At 48.9% G+C, this 13,385-nt stretch overlaps 5 protein-coding genes across 5 annotated transcripts; 2 read left to right on the top strand and 3 right to left on the bottom strand.

Annotated features, from left to right (window-relative positions):
• Positions 1 to 130: 130 nt before the first annotated feature.
• Positions 131 to 1,392, top strand: AFUA_1G12980 (phospholipase D regulator; the record flags this gene model as incomplete). Its single annotated transcript, XM_077803939.1, has 3 exons — positions 131 to 392; positions 452 to 1,310; positions 1,368 to 1,392. The coding sequence occupies 3 exons, from the start codon at positions 131 to 133 to the stop codon at positions 1,390 to 1,392; spliced, it is 1,146 nt and encodes a 381-aa protein (XP_077660108.1).
• Positions 1,393 to 1,700: 308 nt separating this feature from the next.
• On the bottom strand, positions 1,701 to 2,237 carry AFUA_1G12970 (cupin domain-containing protein; the record flags this gene model as incomplete). The annotated part of the gene is made up of 2 exons (XM_747574.1): positions 1,701 to 2,036; positions 2,073 to 2,237. 2 exons carry the CDS (start codon positions 2,235 to 2,237, stop codon positions 1,701 to 1,703), a joined length of 501 nt encoding a protein of 166 aa, XP_752667.1.
• A 184-nt stretch (positions 2,238 to 2,421) lies between these two features.
• Positions 2,422 to 6,025, top strand: culA (cullin culA; the record flags this gene model as incomplete). Its single annotated transcript, XM_077803938.1, has 7 exons — positions 2,422 to 3,176; positions 3,312 to 3,398; positions 3,490 to 3,559; positions 3,657 to 3,673; positions 3,737 to 3,807; positions 3,883 to 5,780; positions 5,837 to 6,025. The coding sequence occupies exons 2-7, from the start codon at positions 3,349 to 3,351 to the stop codon at positions 6,023 to 6,025; spliced, it is 2,295 nt and encodes a 764-aa protein (XP_077660107.1). The 5' UTR covers positions 2,422 to 3,176; positions 3,312 to 3,348.
• Positions 6,026 to 6,738: 713 nt separating this feature from the next.
• Positions 6,739 to 10,040, bottom strand: AFUA_1G12950 (uncharacterized protein; the record flags this gene model as incomplete). Its single annotated transcript, XM_077803937.1, has 10 exons — positions 9,714 to 10,040; positions 9,396 to 9,500; positions 9,073 to 9,315; positions 8,948 to 8,975; positions 8,825 to 8,888; positions 8,688 to 8,767; positions 8,469 to 8,640; positions 8,379 to 8,419; positions 8,192 to 8,329; positions 6,739 to 8,133 (listed from the first exon to the last, which is right to left on the bottom strand). Exons 1-10 carry the CDS (start codon positions 9,773 to 9,775, stop codon positions 6,739 to 6,741), a joined length of 2,328 nt encoding a protein of 775 aa, XP_077660106.1. The 5' UTR covers positions 9,776 to 10,040.
• Positions 10,041 to 10,192: 152 nt separating this feature from the next.
• Positions 10,193 to 13,025, bottom strand: sakA (mitogen-activated protein kinase HOG1). The gene is made up of 9 exons (XM_747571.2): positions 12,239 to 13,025; positions 12,134 to 12,181; positions 11,902 to 12,031; positions 11,799 to 11,842; positions 11,644 to 11,743; positions 11,214 to 11,570; positions 11,066 to 11,144; positions 10,828 to 11,011; positions 10,193 to 10,770 (listed from the first exon to the last, which is right to left on the bottom strand). The coding sequence occupies exons 1-9, from the start codon at positions 12,292 to 12,294 to the stop codon at positions 10,668 to 10,670; spliced, it is 1,101 nt and encodes a 366-aa protein (XP_752664.1). The 5' UTR covers positions 12,295 to 13,025; the 3' UTR covers positions 10,193 to 10,667.
• Between the last annotated feature and the right edge of the window lie 360 nt (positions 13,026 to 13,385).

Raw genomic sequence — 13,385 nt, 5'->3', positions numbered from 1 at the left:
TAGCTCGGTCTTGGTACTGCGCCTCCTTTTGTCACTGGGAATTTGAGGCGATGCAGACTGGATCCATCGTTTCCCGAATTCAGAGAGTCCGACGCATCCTCGCTGGAAATAATTGTTACTTTAGAGGGCAATGGCACAGGATGTGCGCGATTCCCAGCAGCCTCTGAGACTTGAGCATGCCTTGGACGTCGGTATCACAGAGAAATCCCCACAATCATTAGAACCGCCACCCCGTCTTACAAACGGATTGGAGAAAGACAGGCGCTCCGAAGACACTCCACACAATGGCACATTAGATGCGTCGGCTGGTGCCTCGCAAGATATAGACAACGCCATCGCAGATATTGGTGGCAATAGTTTAGAATTGGGGAACAAATTGCGCACATTACCTGGTAAATAGGCATCGGCAATTCTAATGAGAAAGAGACTGACTGACTTGGCTCACGTCCAGCATGGATTCGATCTTACGAAGCTGCGAACGATGAAGCCGAGGCGTCGGCTACAGCAAGACTCCTACCCCCGCAACCCGGTGATGCCCTCGTTGCCCAACATAACCACTCCCCTTATACGACAACGAGACCAGACTATACCGGAGAGCAAGGTTTTGACGAAGAGACTGGCTTAGGCCCACGTCGCGAATCCCGGTGGAAATCTTTCTCAAAGGCAATCGCCTATCCCCTAGAACCTGGCCTTGAAGAGAAGCTGGTAACGCCTGAATGGCTGAATCAGAACCATACGGACTTCTCGCAGCCATGGCGAGGGCAATTGGAGCCGAGTGAAGATACCGAGGATCCTCTCAAAATGAAACGACGCAGACAGATCTGGTTCAAGCGCTTCCACCGCACTTTGTTGAAGAGCCCTATAGTACCTCTGATCTTTCGGCTCACCATCTGGTGCTTCTCTCTTACTGCCCTTGCCCTTGGAGGATCTATACAGCATCTCTCAGACAAGTACCAACACCCTCAAGGTCCGTCCGCCTTGATGGCTATTATTGTGGATGCAGTCGCGCTCGTCTATCTAATCTACATCACATGGGACGAATACACTGCCAAACCACTAGGGCTACGCTCTCCGGCTGCCAAGGCCCGACTGATTCTCCTGGATATATTTTTTATAGTGTTCGACTCAGCGAACCTAAGTATAGCATTCGAATCATTGTCCACGGTCAGTGGCGCGTGTACGCTGGCAGAGATCAATCAGCAGATTTCCAAGAAGAATAATGCAATATGTGACAGGCAAATAGCCCTTGCCTGCGTCCTGCTGGTTGCTCTGTTGGCTTGGCTCATAACATTTTCAATAAGTGTTCTTAGGTATGACACACCTTATTCTAATAAATGCGCAGTGTTAACGGTCTTTCTTGATAACAGACTCGTTGAGCGGGTTGCCCAGTGAAACTCTTGCTTCGGATCGCTTTTGTGTTAGAGTATTTTCGTCGACGAACTTTGGCTATAACCAGGGTTCCTTTTGCTCCCTGGATTCAATCTTTCTGTCACTTTTGCCTCATACGTTTGTTTTGTTTGTGGTATCCAAGGTGTCATTTCTTGTTTCGTTCTATCACGTTGGAATGTTAATTTCCTTGTTTTGACACCAGCCGACACGATTCATGGGACCTGGCACTATACGGCGGAAGAATCAACGATCTAACGCAACCGACGATCTGACCTCTGACCAGCTTTCCTTGACCCGCAATGCAATCAGCGCTATACATGCAGCACAGGGCCATCGCCTCCAAATAGAGGGTCTTTATGGAACCAGCCCAGGTCTTTGATGCCCTTGACCTTGTCTTCCTCTCCTGACTGTCCATAGCACATATCCCATTGCTTCTGCTTCGGATATGCACCCACCATCTTGAATCGCTCCTCTTCAGTGTCGAGCTCATCCAACAGGCGGTGGCCAACACCTGCCGGGACGATGATCAAGTCGCCCTTTTCCACGTCTGTGTCGAACCGATTCGGATTGTCTTCGCCGCCGAAGCAGAGACGTGCACGTCCTGAGACAACCCCCAGAACTTCATGGGTCGTGCTGTGGAAGTGTGTCTGGCTATACATGCTATAAACCCATTGGGGACTGACCTCCCCGACTTCCTTCAAGCGCGCAATGAGCTGATTGGGAGATGCGTTGAAGGCCTTGTGATAGATCACGAGAGGCTTTGATTGGATTGAGGTGTTTGGGATCCCTTCCCACTTGGGAATTTGGCGCGAGGTGACCTGAATTTCTGATGGATTTTTGAAGGACATTGTACTATACTTTGAGACTCTCTGGTTAGACCAGCTTATAGATGACAGTTATGCTGAACAATTACCTTTGCAGACCACGATCATCGCAAGAATAGTTGATTAGCTATTACAAGCCAAAGCAGAAGACAATAAGCTCTCAGGTATTCTAATTGTTGATAGAGGCCACACATGACGTCATCCCGGCTTACAAGTCCGTGACGCTATCAACTGTCTAGCAGAAAACAATCCACGGTTCGGGTCTTCTGGATGGCGCTGATGGCTATTCAGTATCTGGTTTCTACATGTTTGTAAATAGTATAGGTATAGGGGAGCTACAGAATAGTCTAGCTATCCAGCAAGCACGAGCCAGAAGCTGTATTAAAACAGTAAAACACTAGATTTCAATAGTTCAACAAAAGCCTCATCTATCCTGTTAACACACTTCGCAAAGGTGCCTCGATGATTAAGTTTTCCATATCCGCCTCTCGATTCCAAAGGTTTTTCTCTGTTTAATGCCTAGATCTCTTCCGTCAGGGCAACTCTAGATCTTCGAGCTGAAGTTGATATATCAATGCCTAGCAGGCACCTGGCATCCTAGCCCTCGCACTGTAGGCGCCTCAGCTCACTCACCGCCTGCCGCTAACGTAGCATCCCATCATCTCCACGCCTGCGACTCCCATCGCCCAACGCCACGCCTGGTCTCTTTCTTCTTCTCTTCCTAAAAACCGCGTGCTACCCGAGTTTCTGTCCCGGTGTCTTGCTCTTGGTCGTGTTATCAAGTGCTTGCCAGTCGGTCCGTTCGACCTCTTCCCCAAGCTGTCTTTTACTCCCCTCGTTCTTTTGCCTCGTGCGCCGCCTTTCCTGAACGGTCTCAGGGCGTTACCGCCGGCGCTCTCACCGTCTGCCGCTGCTAGTTCCTTTAACATCTCGAGGCTTAAACAGTGTCGTTTGGAAAGAGACGTGAGCATTTCAGGTTTGCCCTCTTGTTTTTCCTATTCTACTTCATTTTTTGCCCTTTCGGTAGTCGCCAACTGTTTGCTTTGGACGAGTAACCGTTGTCTCATCTGCTGACCTTCACTGCTTCGTCATATTAAGATCGAACCTTTCCCATCTTTAAGCTCAAGGCAGCATTATGCCTCCTCTAATGCCCCAGACTCCTCACAAGGATGACCTTGACGAAACGTGAGTTCGCCTACACCGACCTCGCGAGCTCCACCGCCCTTCGGATACACTTCATATGGCTGTGGCTCGGAATCTGGGCTAATTTAAGTAGATGGACATTCCTAGAGAAGGGTATTGACAGCGTTATGCTGAAGCTGGAGGAGGGTGTGGATATGAAAACTGTATGTCTCTGTCCTTATTTCCCACCACTTTCTCTCCCCAATGGAGAGCGTGTTTTCGCTGTGATATGATGCTGACAGTCGCGCCGCTCTGGTGTAGTACATGGCCCTGTACACGTATGTCCGAACTGAGAGTCCCGTCTTCCTTTGGAACTGAGTTAACTAACCTCTGTGATTAAGCGCCGTACACAACTTTTGCACATCACAAAAGGCAGTCAGCAACGGGCAAGGATTACAGGCGCATCGTGGTGGTTCGTCTTTCCGTCCCCTATGCGAATGGTATGTCGGCTTGTGCTGGCCTTGTTCTGACGATTTTTCTTCTGTAGCACACTTGTTGGGCGAGGAATTATACAAGCTCCTTGGGGAGTACCTGTCCCGCCATCTTGAGGCCGTGTACAGAGAGTCCCTAAGCCATACCGAAGAAGCTTTGTTAGGGTTTTACATACGTGAATGGGTTCGTTACACAACTGCTGCCAAATACGTCAACCACCTCTTCCGCTACCTGAACCGCCACTGGGTGAAGAGGGAGATCGACGAGGGCAAGAAGAATGTCTACGATGTGTACACTTTGCACCTCGTCAAATGGAAAGACGACTTCTTCATGAAGGTCCATGAGAAGGTCATGGAGGCTGTGTTGAATCTGATCGAAAAGCAACGAAACGGCGAGACCATCGAGCAGTCGCAAATCAAGAACATCGTCGATTCTTTTGTGTCTCTCGGCCTGGACGAGAATGATAACACCAAGTCTACACTGGAGGTTTACAGAGTATACTTCGAGAAACCATTCATTGCTGCGACCAGAGTTTACTACGAGAATGAATCCCGCCAGTTCGTGGCCGAGAACAGCGTGGTAGAGTACATGAAGAAGGCGGAGGCTCGCCTTGACGAGGAGAAGGCCCGCGTGGGCCTGTATCTGCATCCAGATATCATGAAGCGTCTCACGGACACTTGCCTTGATGTCTTAGTCACAGCACATTCCGAATTATTGCGGGATGAATTCCAAGTTTTGCTAGACAATGAGCGCCAAGATGACCTAGCACGCATGTATCGACTTTTGTCGCGAATCAAGGATGGGCTGGACCCTCTGCGGGCGAAGTTTGAGACTCATGTCAGAAAGGCGGGCTTGGCTGCAGTCGAGAAAGTCGCAGCGGAAGGCGAAGCGTTCGAACCAAAGATGTACGTGGATGCGCTTCTGCAAGTGCACACCAGGTATCAAAACCTTGTCAATGAGGCTTTCAACGGTGAATCCGAGTTTGTGAGATCCTTGGATAACGCCTGCCGCGAGTTTGTCAACCGCAACAAGGTTTGCAAATCTAGTTCGACGAAATCACCGGAGCTACTGGCCCGATACACCGATTCTCTCTTGAAGAAGGGCTCAAAAGCTGCGGAGGAGTCTGAGTTGGAGGAGATGCTCGTACAGATCATGACCGTGTTCAAATACATTGAAGACAAGGACGTCTTCCAGAAATTTTACTCCAAGATGCTGGCTAAGCGGCTGGTACACGTCAGCTCGGTATCCGACGATGCGGAGACTAGCATGATCAGCAAACTTAAAGAAGCCTGCGGTTTCGAATACACTAACAAGTTGCAGCGGATGTTCCAGGATATCCAGATTTCGAAAGATCTCAATTCCAACTACAAGGACTGGCAGGAGAAGGTTCTTGACGAAGATGATCGGAAGAAGCAGGTCGACGCACACTTTCAGATTCTTGGAACTGGGTTCTGGCCCCTCAATCCACCTACAACCGGCTTTTCTGCACCACCCGAAATCGTCAAGACTTACGAGCGCTTCCAGAGTTTCTACTATGACAAACACAATGGTCGAAAGCTTACTTGGCTCTGGCAGCTGTGTAAGGGCGAAGTCAAAGCAAACTACATCAAAAACACGAAAGTTCCGTACACTTTCCAAGTATCGACATTTCAAATGGGTATCCTCCTCTTGTTCAACGAGAATGACACCTTAACCTACTCCGACATCCAGAAGGCTACCAGCCTCGCCCCCGAAATTCTCGACCCCAATCTCGCTATCCTGCTGAAAGCGAAGGTGCTCCTGCCAAGCCCTGAAGGGGCCAAACCCGAACCTGGAACTTCATTCTCCCTGAATTACAACTTCAAGAACAAGAAGATCAAGGTCAATCTAAATATTCAGATCAAATCGGAGCAGAAGGTAGAGTCGGACGATACTCACAAGACAATAGAGGAGGATCGAAAGTTACTTCTTCAGGTATGTATTTCCCAGGATCTCCCGCTGCCCCGCCCGCAACTAATCGAGTTATCCAGTCCGCCATCGTTCGCATAATGAAGTCCCGCAAGAAGATGAAGCACGTACAGCTCGTTCAAGAGGTCATTCAGCAGGTCAAGTCCCGTTTTCCTCCCAAGGTGCAGGATATCAAAAAGAATATCGAAGCTCTCATGGAGAAGGACTATATAGAGCGGTTGGATGGGGATGAGATCGCTTACATCGCGTGATTCTATACCATTTGCTTGCCACAACCTTTGCTTCTGCTCTAAACCTCATCTTAGCGCTGATATTTGTCTTTCCAATCATCCGGTTTCGCTTTGGCATAGGCTCCGGTTTCATCACTAGCAGGGACAAGAAATGCATTGATTGCTTCCTATAGCGAAGATATGACTATGATTACCCAACTGACCACGATTACCCAGACGCGTTGCTTCCGGCCTTCCGATGAATGTCTTCTCAAGTACGCCCCTAAATATCATGCCCAAAAAGGCGTCCTTAATTATGAGACCATGGTATGGTATGTATGGTGTACAATTCCTGCTTGGGCTCTGTGGTTCTCCACAGCTTCAACATTACAAACTTTGTACAGTACAGCGAGCCAATCAACCACAGTAATGGTGAAGCAGAAACACATATAAGGTATACAAGCAGGTGGCTTAGTTCATTGAATCCAAAAAGTAAGATGGTATCAATGCAGTATATGTGGGGGTAGATTATCATCAATGTCAGCTCCGGTCTCTTGGGTATCCAAGCTCGCAGGAGGGTGGAAAGGAAAAGGAAAGGAGAAATAGCCATCTTGCATGAATGAAAGATTAAAAGGGAAGAAGCGCTCTGGTCAAAAGAGAGTTATGATGCAAATGCTTTATGCTTGATGAATATCAATCTTCAAGCCTCCGTATTGTCAATGCTCAGAAGAGAAGGCAGGGCTGAAGGACAAGGTCTAGTTGGACTTAGAGGTCGATGTGCTGGGTGATGCGGGTTCGGCGGAGGCGGACAGTGCTTTATCACTTGACCGATGTGAGCCTGATCCGTCTGCTATTTCTTCGTCTGCAAGCTGTTGCTTCTCGACGATATCAGAAATCCTGGATGTTTCAGGCTCCTTTTTGACTGGAGATTCAGTGGAAGGTTCGATGGATTTGGGCTGAGTTGACTGCACAACGTCGCCTTCGCCAACTGAAGTCCCTCGGGACAAGGGCGACTTTGGGTATGGCTGACCCTGTTCGCTGCTGTCCGGGCTGCTGTCTTCTTTGGCGTTGGGGGGTTCAAAATCCCCGCTTTCCCGCCTCAGAAGGATATTGCTCCATCTCTTCCGTCGACTCCCGCTCCGTGAGAGGTTAGCTGATGAATCTTCGCTTTGGCGTTGTTGCTGCATAGAGCGGCGTCGGCCTCTTTCCGGGTCGTCATCTTCGACTATACTAGACAATGTAGGCGTGGAAGGAGAGGTGATAGAGGACGGTGATGACGGAGTCGCCTTCTTTTCCTGCCATTCTTTGCGTTTCTCGCTGGCCCACGAGCTCCATGAACTAAGATATGCGCTAGCTTTCTGACTCACGGCGTTGACGGACGCTTGCGCCTGTGCGATGTCCACAGTGGGGGCTTTTCGCCCACCAAACCAGGAGCCTGTGGCTGAAGTGACCGACGCTGTATCTAAGGACGGCCGAGGTTGATCCATCGAAGATCGTTGCGACTGAAGAGCTCTCTCCTCATTCCGCTTCCGTTGTGCTTCCCGCATCGCCTCGATATCTGCCCAAAAACTGTTGAATGCAGCGCTGACTTTCTTCTGACCGGTTGCGAGATGTCTGTTGAGAGCCTCGCGGCTTTCACGCACCCGCTCGTCCAGGTGAAGCTCCGCAACCTGTTGCGATAGCCGCCGCTGAACGTCCTCTATGGTGAGACCACCCGCGCAGGGATGACGAGGCTCAACGATTGAGAATAAAAGAGCATCGGACGTTAAGCGTTTAAATAAGGCATAATTGGAAGTAGTTTGCCAGTGTGCCAGGAAATCCGGATTGAAGTCCAAAGCCGGATCACCCTCGATATTGTATGCTTCTAACTGCGCCCTACTCCTCTGACCAGATTCACCGCTACTACAAGAATGCAGCTCCTCGTGGTATTTCATGGAGGACAGCAATGCAAGTAGATACTCCTCAAATTGGAGTCTGATGAACTCTTCGGAACCCATGTATCCGTGATCCTTCGGTCGCTGAGGATGTGATTCATCCCAGGTGTCGTTTATGATCTGTGTAAGGAGGTCAATCCAGCGCCTGTCGGCGGTGGAGAGAACCAGGGCGCTTCGAAGGGAGGGTGATGAGATAGTGATAACGTCCTCGTCAAGCTGAAATACATCAGTACCTGAACAAGAAACTTCCTGGTGATCAAAAGTGGCCGCTTACATTAATCAATATGTCGCTGTAACGATCTTTCTGTTGTAAAAGGAGAGAGTTCGTGGATCCAACAACGTAAGACTTGGTTCCATGATCCGCCAGCAGATCCAGCTGCTGAAGTGGTGTATATGGTCCAAACATGCTCCCCTACGCAGTATTAGCGACGCCCAATCTTATGTCCTGCGTAACAGCGAACCTTTCCAAATATCTGCAATGGCAAACCCATATACGCCAGCACTACCAGTATTAGCGTAGTCTGTCATAAGAGTGGAATATTGTCACATACAGGATGTCCTATCACTCGTCTTCAAGGAGGTTGGTTTCCCAACAGTCTGCGCGTAGCTATCAGCCGCTGGATCAGCACAATCCTGCAGGCTATTTATCAGGCCCGGGATCAGTGAGATAAGTGAGAACTGAATCATGCATAAACGCTCGCATCGTGAGCCGAAGAAGAGCATCTGAACAATGTCAGATATGTCATCAAAGCCACATGATCATGGCCTACCTTTGGCTGTAGAAGTAGAGCTTTGAACAATACAAGAGTCTGGTACTTGAACTCGTGTATCATCTCCCGCAGAGAGAGGCCTTTCCACAAATTAGCTACCCATTCCGGTCAGCATCATGGAACAAGTCTGTTTTTACCAAGGTTCTGATCTTTCGATCCTTCGTTCTGTTCCCAGCTGATTATGAGTCCTTCACGGAATTTCTAGCGCATACATTAGCAATGCTTGTGGCTTTCGAACACAATGCAAGTATCAAGCCAACCTTCAGGATGTCGATGTCCGAGAAGTCCCTGTTATCACCACATTCAATCAGCCCTGGCCCTTTTCAGCGAGGTGTCCAGCACCCCGAACCATCACTTAACGCAGACATGGATATTTTCAACGTACCGCTGCGCGAACCAAGCCGAAGTCACGACAGAGAGCTTCTCCCTCAGTTGCCCCACGCTCTGAGGGGTGTCCGTAATAACGACGACCGCCTTTTGTACAGTTGATCTAGTCACATCCGCAGGACGGTTGATAAGCAGGTTCGAGTCGAGCTGTCGTGAACAGGCGATTCCAAACAATGACGTTGCGGGCGCCTTCTCAGTCTCCTTCTTGCGTAGGGTAAAGTACGAGAATTCCTCGGTGGATCTGGTACGCCGAAGGCATCGAGTCAATCGTAAGACTTCGCTTTGTAACGGACAATGGGGAAGGGAAGGCTGGCTTCGTACGCATGCGCCCCGTCTGACAACGCCATGAATGGTAATAGAGACCAGTCATTTTTTGTTACTATATCAATGTCCTCCTCTCCGATGCAGAGTTCGATTTCCGGGCCCCTATTATTTGTCGATGATGAATTTGTCAGCTGGTGCTACCTTTCAACCATAAGAGAGCTTTCCAAAAGCATCAAACGTGGGATTTAGGGGGAAAGGCGCAGACAATGCGCACTATGGAGTGATCCCCGTCGTGTTCGTTGCCCCTCACAGCTCTCCTCTTCCAGCAGAACACGATACAATGGGGTCTCCATTGTGTTCCTTGAGACGACTCACCTCGCATGATGGAAATCAATCACCATCACAATGGGGGCCTGGCGGCCTCGAACACCAGACATTCCGCCGAAACGTCATGCAAAGCCGGGGGGGACTGAGGACAGGGACGTGGACACGTCTGAAGCTATATCCTCTGTTGGAAAAATGCGAGCACCTCCGGAAGAAACAAAGAAGAAGAAACGGTCGGTCACACGGGAGATAGAGTACCGCAGTGATAAATGATATATGCAAATCTGAGGGTTGTATACGCGCACCTTGACCGTTAAAGATATGCAACCAGGGGAGACGAATCACAGTCTGCAGGCGGGCGGTTATCGAGTCGGCGATGTATATTTCGGCATGGCCCCGCCACGATTATTCAAGCTGTTGCTTCGGGGTAAATCGCTTTCTCAACCTACGTCAGAGGTATGCTTTATTTGCGGGCGCATTTTTACTAAACTCAATTCTCTACGTACAAAAGTAAACATGATATTGATGTCTTATGATGTTGGAACATTAGTACGAATTCAGATTGCATCCTGTGCCCTAACGGCTGCTGTAAGGATTTTTCTCCAGCCATCATCTCCAACGAGGCCAACGATCAATATCATAATTGTGATTAGACGTTTCCAATCCACAAGGATTTATGAAACGTAACGGTGTGTATGTATATAAGAACAGATAATGGGACAGTTCTTTGTTGAGGACATGACTCAAGGAGTAAAGGTAAGAATGAACAATCTGAGTTTCCCACTCGGGCTCTAACGACGCCAGAACGAAACAAGTAGGAGGTTGAGCAGCAGGTTAGGTACATACGCCCGCTTTTAAGGGAGGAAAACACAAAAATGAGAAGGATGAAGTAGGTTCAAATGGACAAATCGTAACCTCGTTCCCCGTCTACACAGACCAAAAGAAAATCGTCTCATTAAAACAAGATTGTCTGCGCTTCATTTCAGGTGCACATGGTGACCACTTTTATGCATAGTTTTGTTGCGCTTGGGCCACGCCTCCTTCCATGAGCACCTGGCCAGCGTCGTTACCCTGGTCGATGTTGTGGAAGTCGAGAATCTCCGAGTACCTACATGTTTAGTGTTAGAAGCCAACGAGACAGAATATTCACCAAGGTTCAGCATACATCATAATCTTCCAGGTATCCACGGGAAGGTCGGCGTCATTGAATGACCAATCGAACTTCTCCTCAGCCTCAGGCTCATCGGTAGGGTCGTGGTAGGGAGAGAGGTATTCGTGCGCAAGTGCTTCCCCCGCGCGGATCCTCTTCTTGGGATCAAAAACGAGCATTCGCTCTAGAAGATCGACCGCTAAAAGGTATAAGTACCCTATGAGCTCCTATATTCCCAGGTGCATAAACGTACCCTCAGGATCAGCGTTCTTGAATTTGTTGGCAAGAGGTTGACGTTCACGCTTCGGTAGGGACTTGACAAACCGCAGGGTCTGATACAGTTCCCCGCATTAGCAAGAGTTCGCAATCAGTAGCAGGCGGAATGCCGGTCTCCCACTCACATTCTCACTGCAGATAGTTTGAATCACATCGTCCGGCGGAGTCCCAAGCAGTTCTGTGATGATAGAGAACTGGTTGACATGGTCCTTTCCAGGAAATAAAGGCTTTCCTTCCAGCATCTCGGCAAAAATACAGCCTGCACTCCAGATGTCGACTTCCACGTCATATTTCTGCCATGTAAGCATGATTTCAGGGGCTCGGTAGTATCTCGTTGAAACATAGCCGGTCATCTGAGGGTCTTGGATACGAGCAAGGCCAAAATCGCAGATTTTCAAATCGCAGTTTTCGTTGATAAGAATGTTGCTGGGTTTGAGATCACGGTGGACGACGCCTGCTGAGTGAACGTATTTCAGACCTCGCTACAGAATACATGGTTAGCGTTCAAGTACTGGTTCAAGTACTGTCTGAACGGGGGAAGAAGTCGAGGCATACCAAAATCTGATATAGGAAGTATTGAATGAATTGTTTCTCCAATGGTCTCGAAGTTAGAAGTCGGTGGAGGTCTGTCCCAAGGAGCTCTGTGACAAAGTAACTGTCCAGCTGTTAGAATACTGCAACAAGCCTTAGGCCTCGAGGGAGCCGCATACATGTCCTCGAGAGGAGAGATGAAGATATCGCTTAAGCTAATGATCTACCAAGGGAATCAGAACACAAAGGTGGTAGAATGTTTGCAGTTGGGTGGCCACAAACGTTCTCGTGCCGTAAGTGCTTCAACAGTTTCAGCTCACGGTATGTTCTCTTCGACAAAACAGGAGTGCTGAAAGGCTTCATGATCTTCTTTACAGCCACGGGTTGGCCTGTCAATTGATCTCTTGCAGAGCTAGCGTCGCGCGATACGTATTAGCCCATTTGAACAGGCCGAAGTCCTGACGGAATTTGTCGTAGATGAAAGAAGGGGCATGCCGTGTTCTGCCAACCATACCAGACAAGTCCAAAGGCTCCCATTCCCACCGGTTGCAGATCTGTATACCTGCGATCATGTTAACACAATTGATATCTCGAAGTCTCTTGATCGTATGCACTGTACCTGCTAGTGATCTCAAAGGTGGTGCCGAAAATCTGGGCACGCACGAACTCGGCCATTTTGGATAGTGTGGGTGGTGGACGGAGTACGTCTGGAAATGCAGGGCAGCTTTCTAACGGTCTCTCCGATTCTTTGGCTCAAGGATCTCAAAATAGTGGATGTTCAACGAATGTATAGAGCCGACAGATGAGGATGTCAAAACCCTATGAAGGAAGAGGGGGAAAAAAACAGATGCAGTTGAAGTAACTACGTTGTTGCGCCCAGAGGAGAAGAGAGGGGAGCGAGGGCGGGCAAAAGCCGTGGCAGTAAGTGGCGCCCAGCAGATGTGGGGAAACGAGGCCTCCTAGTTCGCTCAGTTCGATTCCCAGGAAAATCAAAAACAGGGACGATGACGTCCGCGACGAAAAGTGAGCGCAGTTGAAAAAAGGGCCGGTGTGTTTTCGGCCCTAGTAGGTGTAGTTACCTATCTGTCTAGACCACGATTATTAGGTCCGGCCAATTGGTTGGAAGACTCTTCCAAATTCAAGGAAAAACAACACCATCAGGATATCATCGTCATTATAACGCTTGCATAAATACCAAGAAATGCCATAAGGATCTTCTGGAAAATAGATCCCACGCGCGGAATAAGAGGGGCCTATGTTTTCGTCTTTTCTTACTCTGTACTACAACCTTCCGTGGTCATGGAATGCGCGTTACCAACAGGGATCACATGTAGTATCCGAAAAGCAACTCTTCTATACAGGCCCCTATCAGACTCCTCAACATCATGTCAATGTATTCAGTTTTGCGTTGCTGTTAACCAGTATGTCATCTGCTAATATACCGTATCAGTCAATTTAGCATTATACCTCTCTATCGGCGTCAGGTGCCGTCCTGTAGATACAGTTGCATGCCGTTCATAAAGCAGGTCAGGCAGCTTATTCTATAGGAACTCCCAATGCTGTCCATATTCGACAACGCAATCGATCATCCTGAGCATAATCCCAGCAGAATGGCTAGTCGGAAACAACAGTCGATATTGCCTTAGACAGACAACGGGCTTAGAGGAGAAATCAATGCCCCTCCGACTCCAATCACACATCCAGGTCTGCAGACGTCTTCTTTTCCTCTTCATGTGGCCAACAAGGGTACGTATCAACCAGTGTTA

Source organism: Aspergillus fumigatus, chromosome 1 (genome assembly GCF_000002655.1).
Source record: "Aspergillus fumigatus Af293 chromosome 1, whole genome shotgun sequence".
NCBI classification, from domain to species: domain Eukaryota; kingdom Fungi; phylum Ascomycota; class Eurotiomycetes; order Eurotiales; family Aspergillaceae; genus Aspergillus; species Aspergillus fumigatus.
This window is presented reverse-complemented; position numbering and strand designations above follow the sequence as displayed.

Excerpts from the sequence above, each read along its gene's own strand:
- sakA (XM_747571.2), bottom strand. The coding sequence starts at position 12,294 with ATGGCCGAGTTCGTGCGTGCCCAGATTTTCGGCACCACCTTTGAGATC. Across the intron at positions 11,744-11,798 it reads ATCTCTCCTCTCGAGGACAT|TTACTTTGTCACAGAGCTCC; the intron begins GTATGCGGCTCC and ends ACAGCTGGACAG. Across the intron at positions 11,012-11,065 it reads CAAGAACGCTGATCCTGAGG|CGGTCGATCTTCTAGAGCGA; the intron begins GTACGTTTATGC and ends TATACCTTTTAG.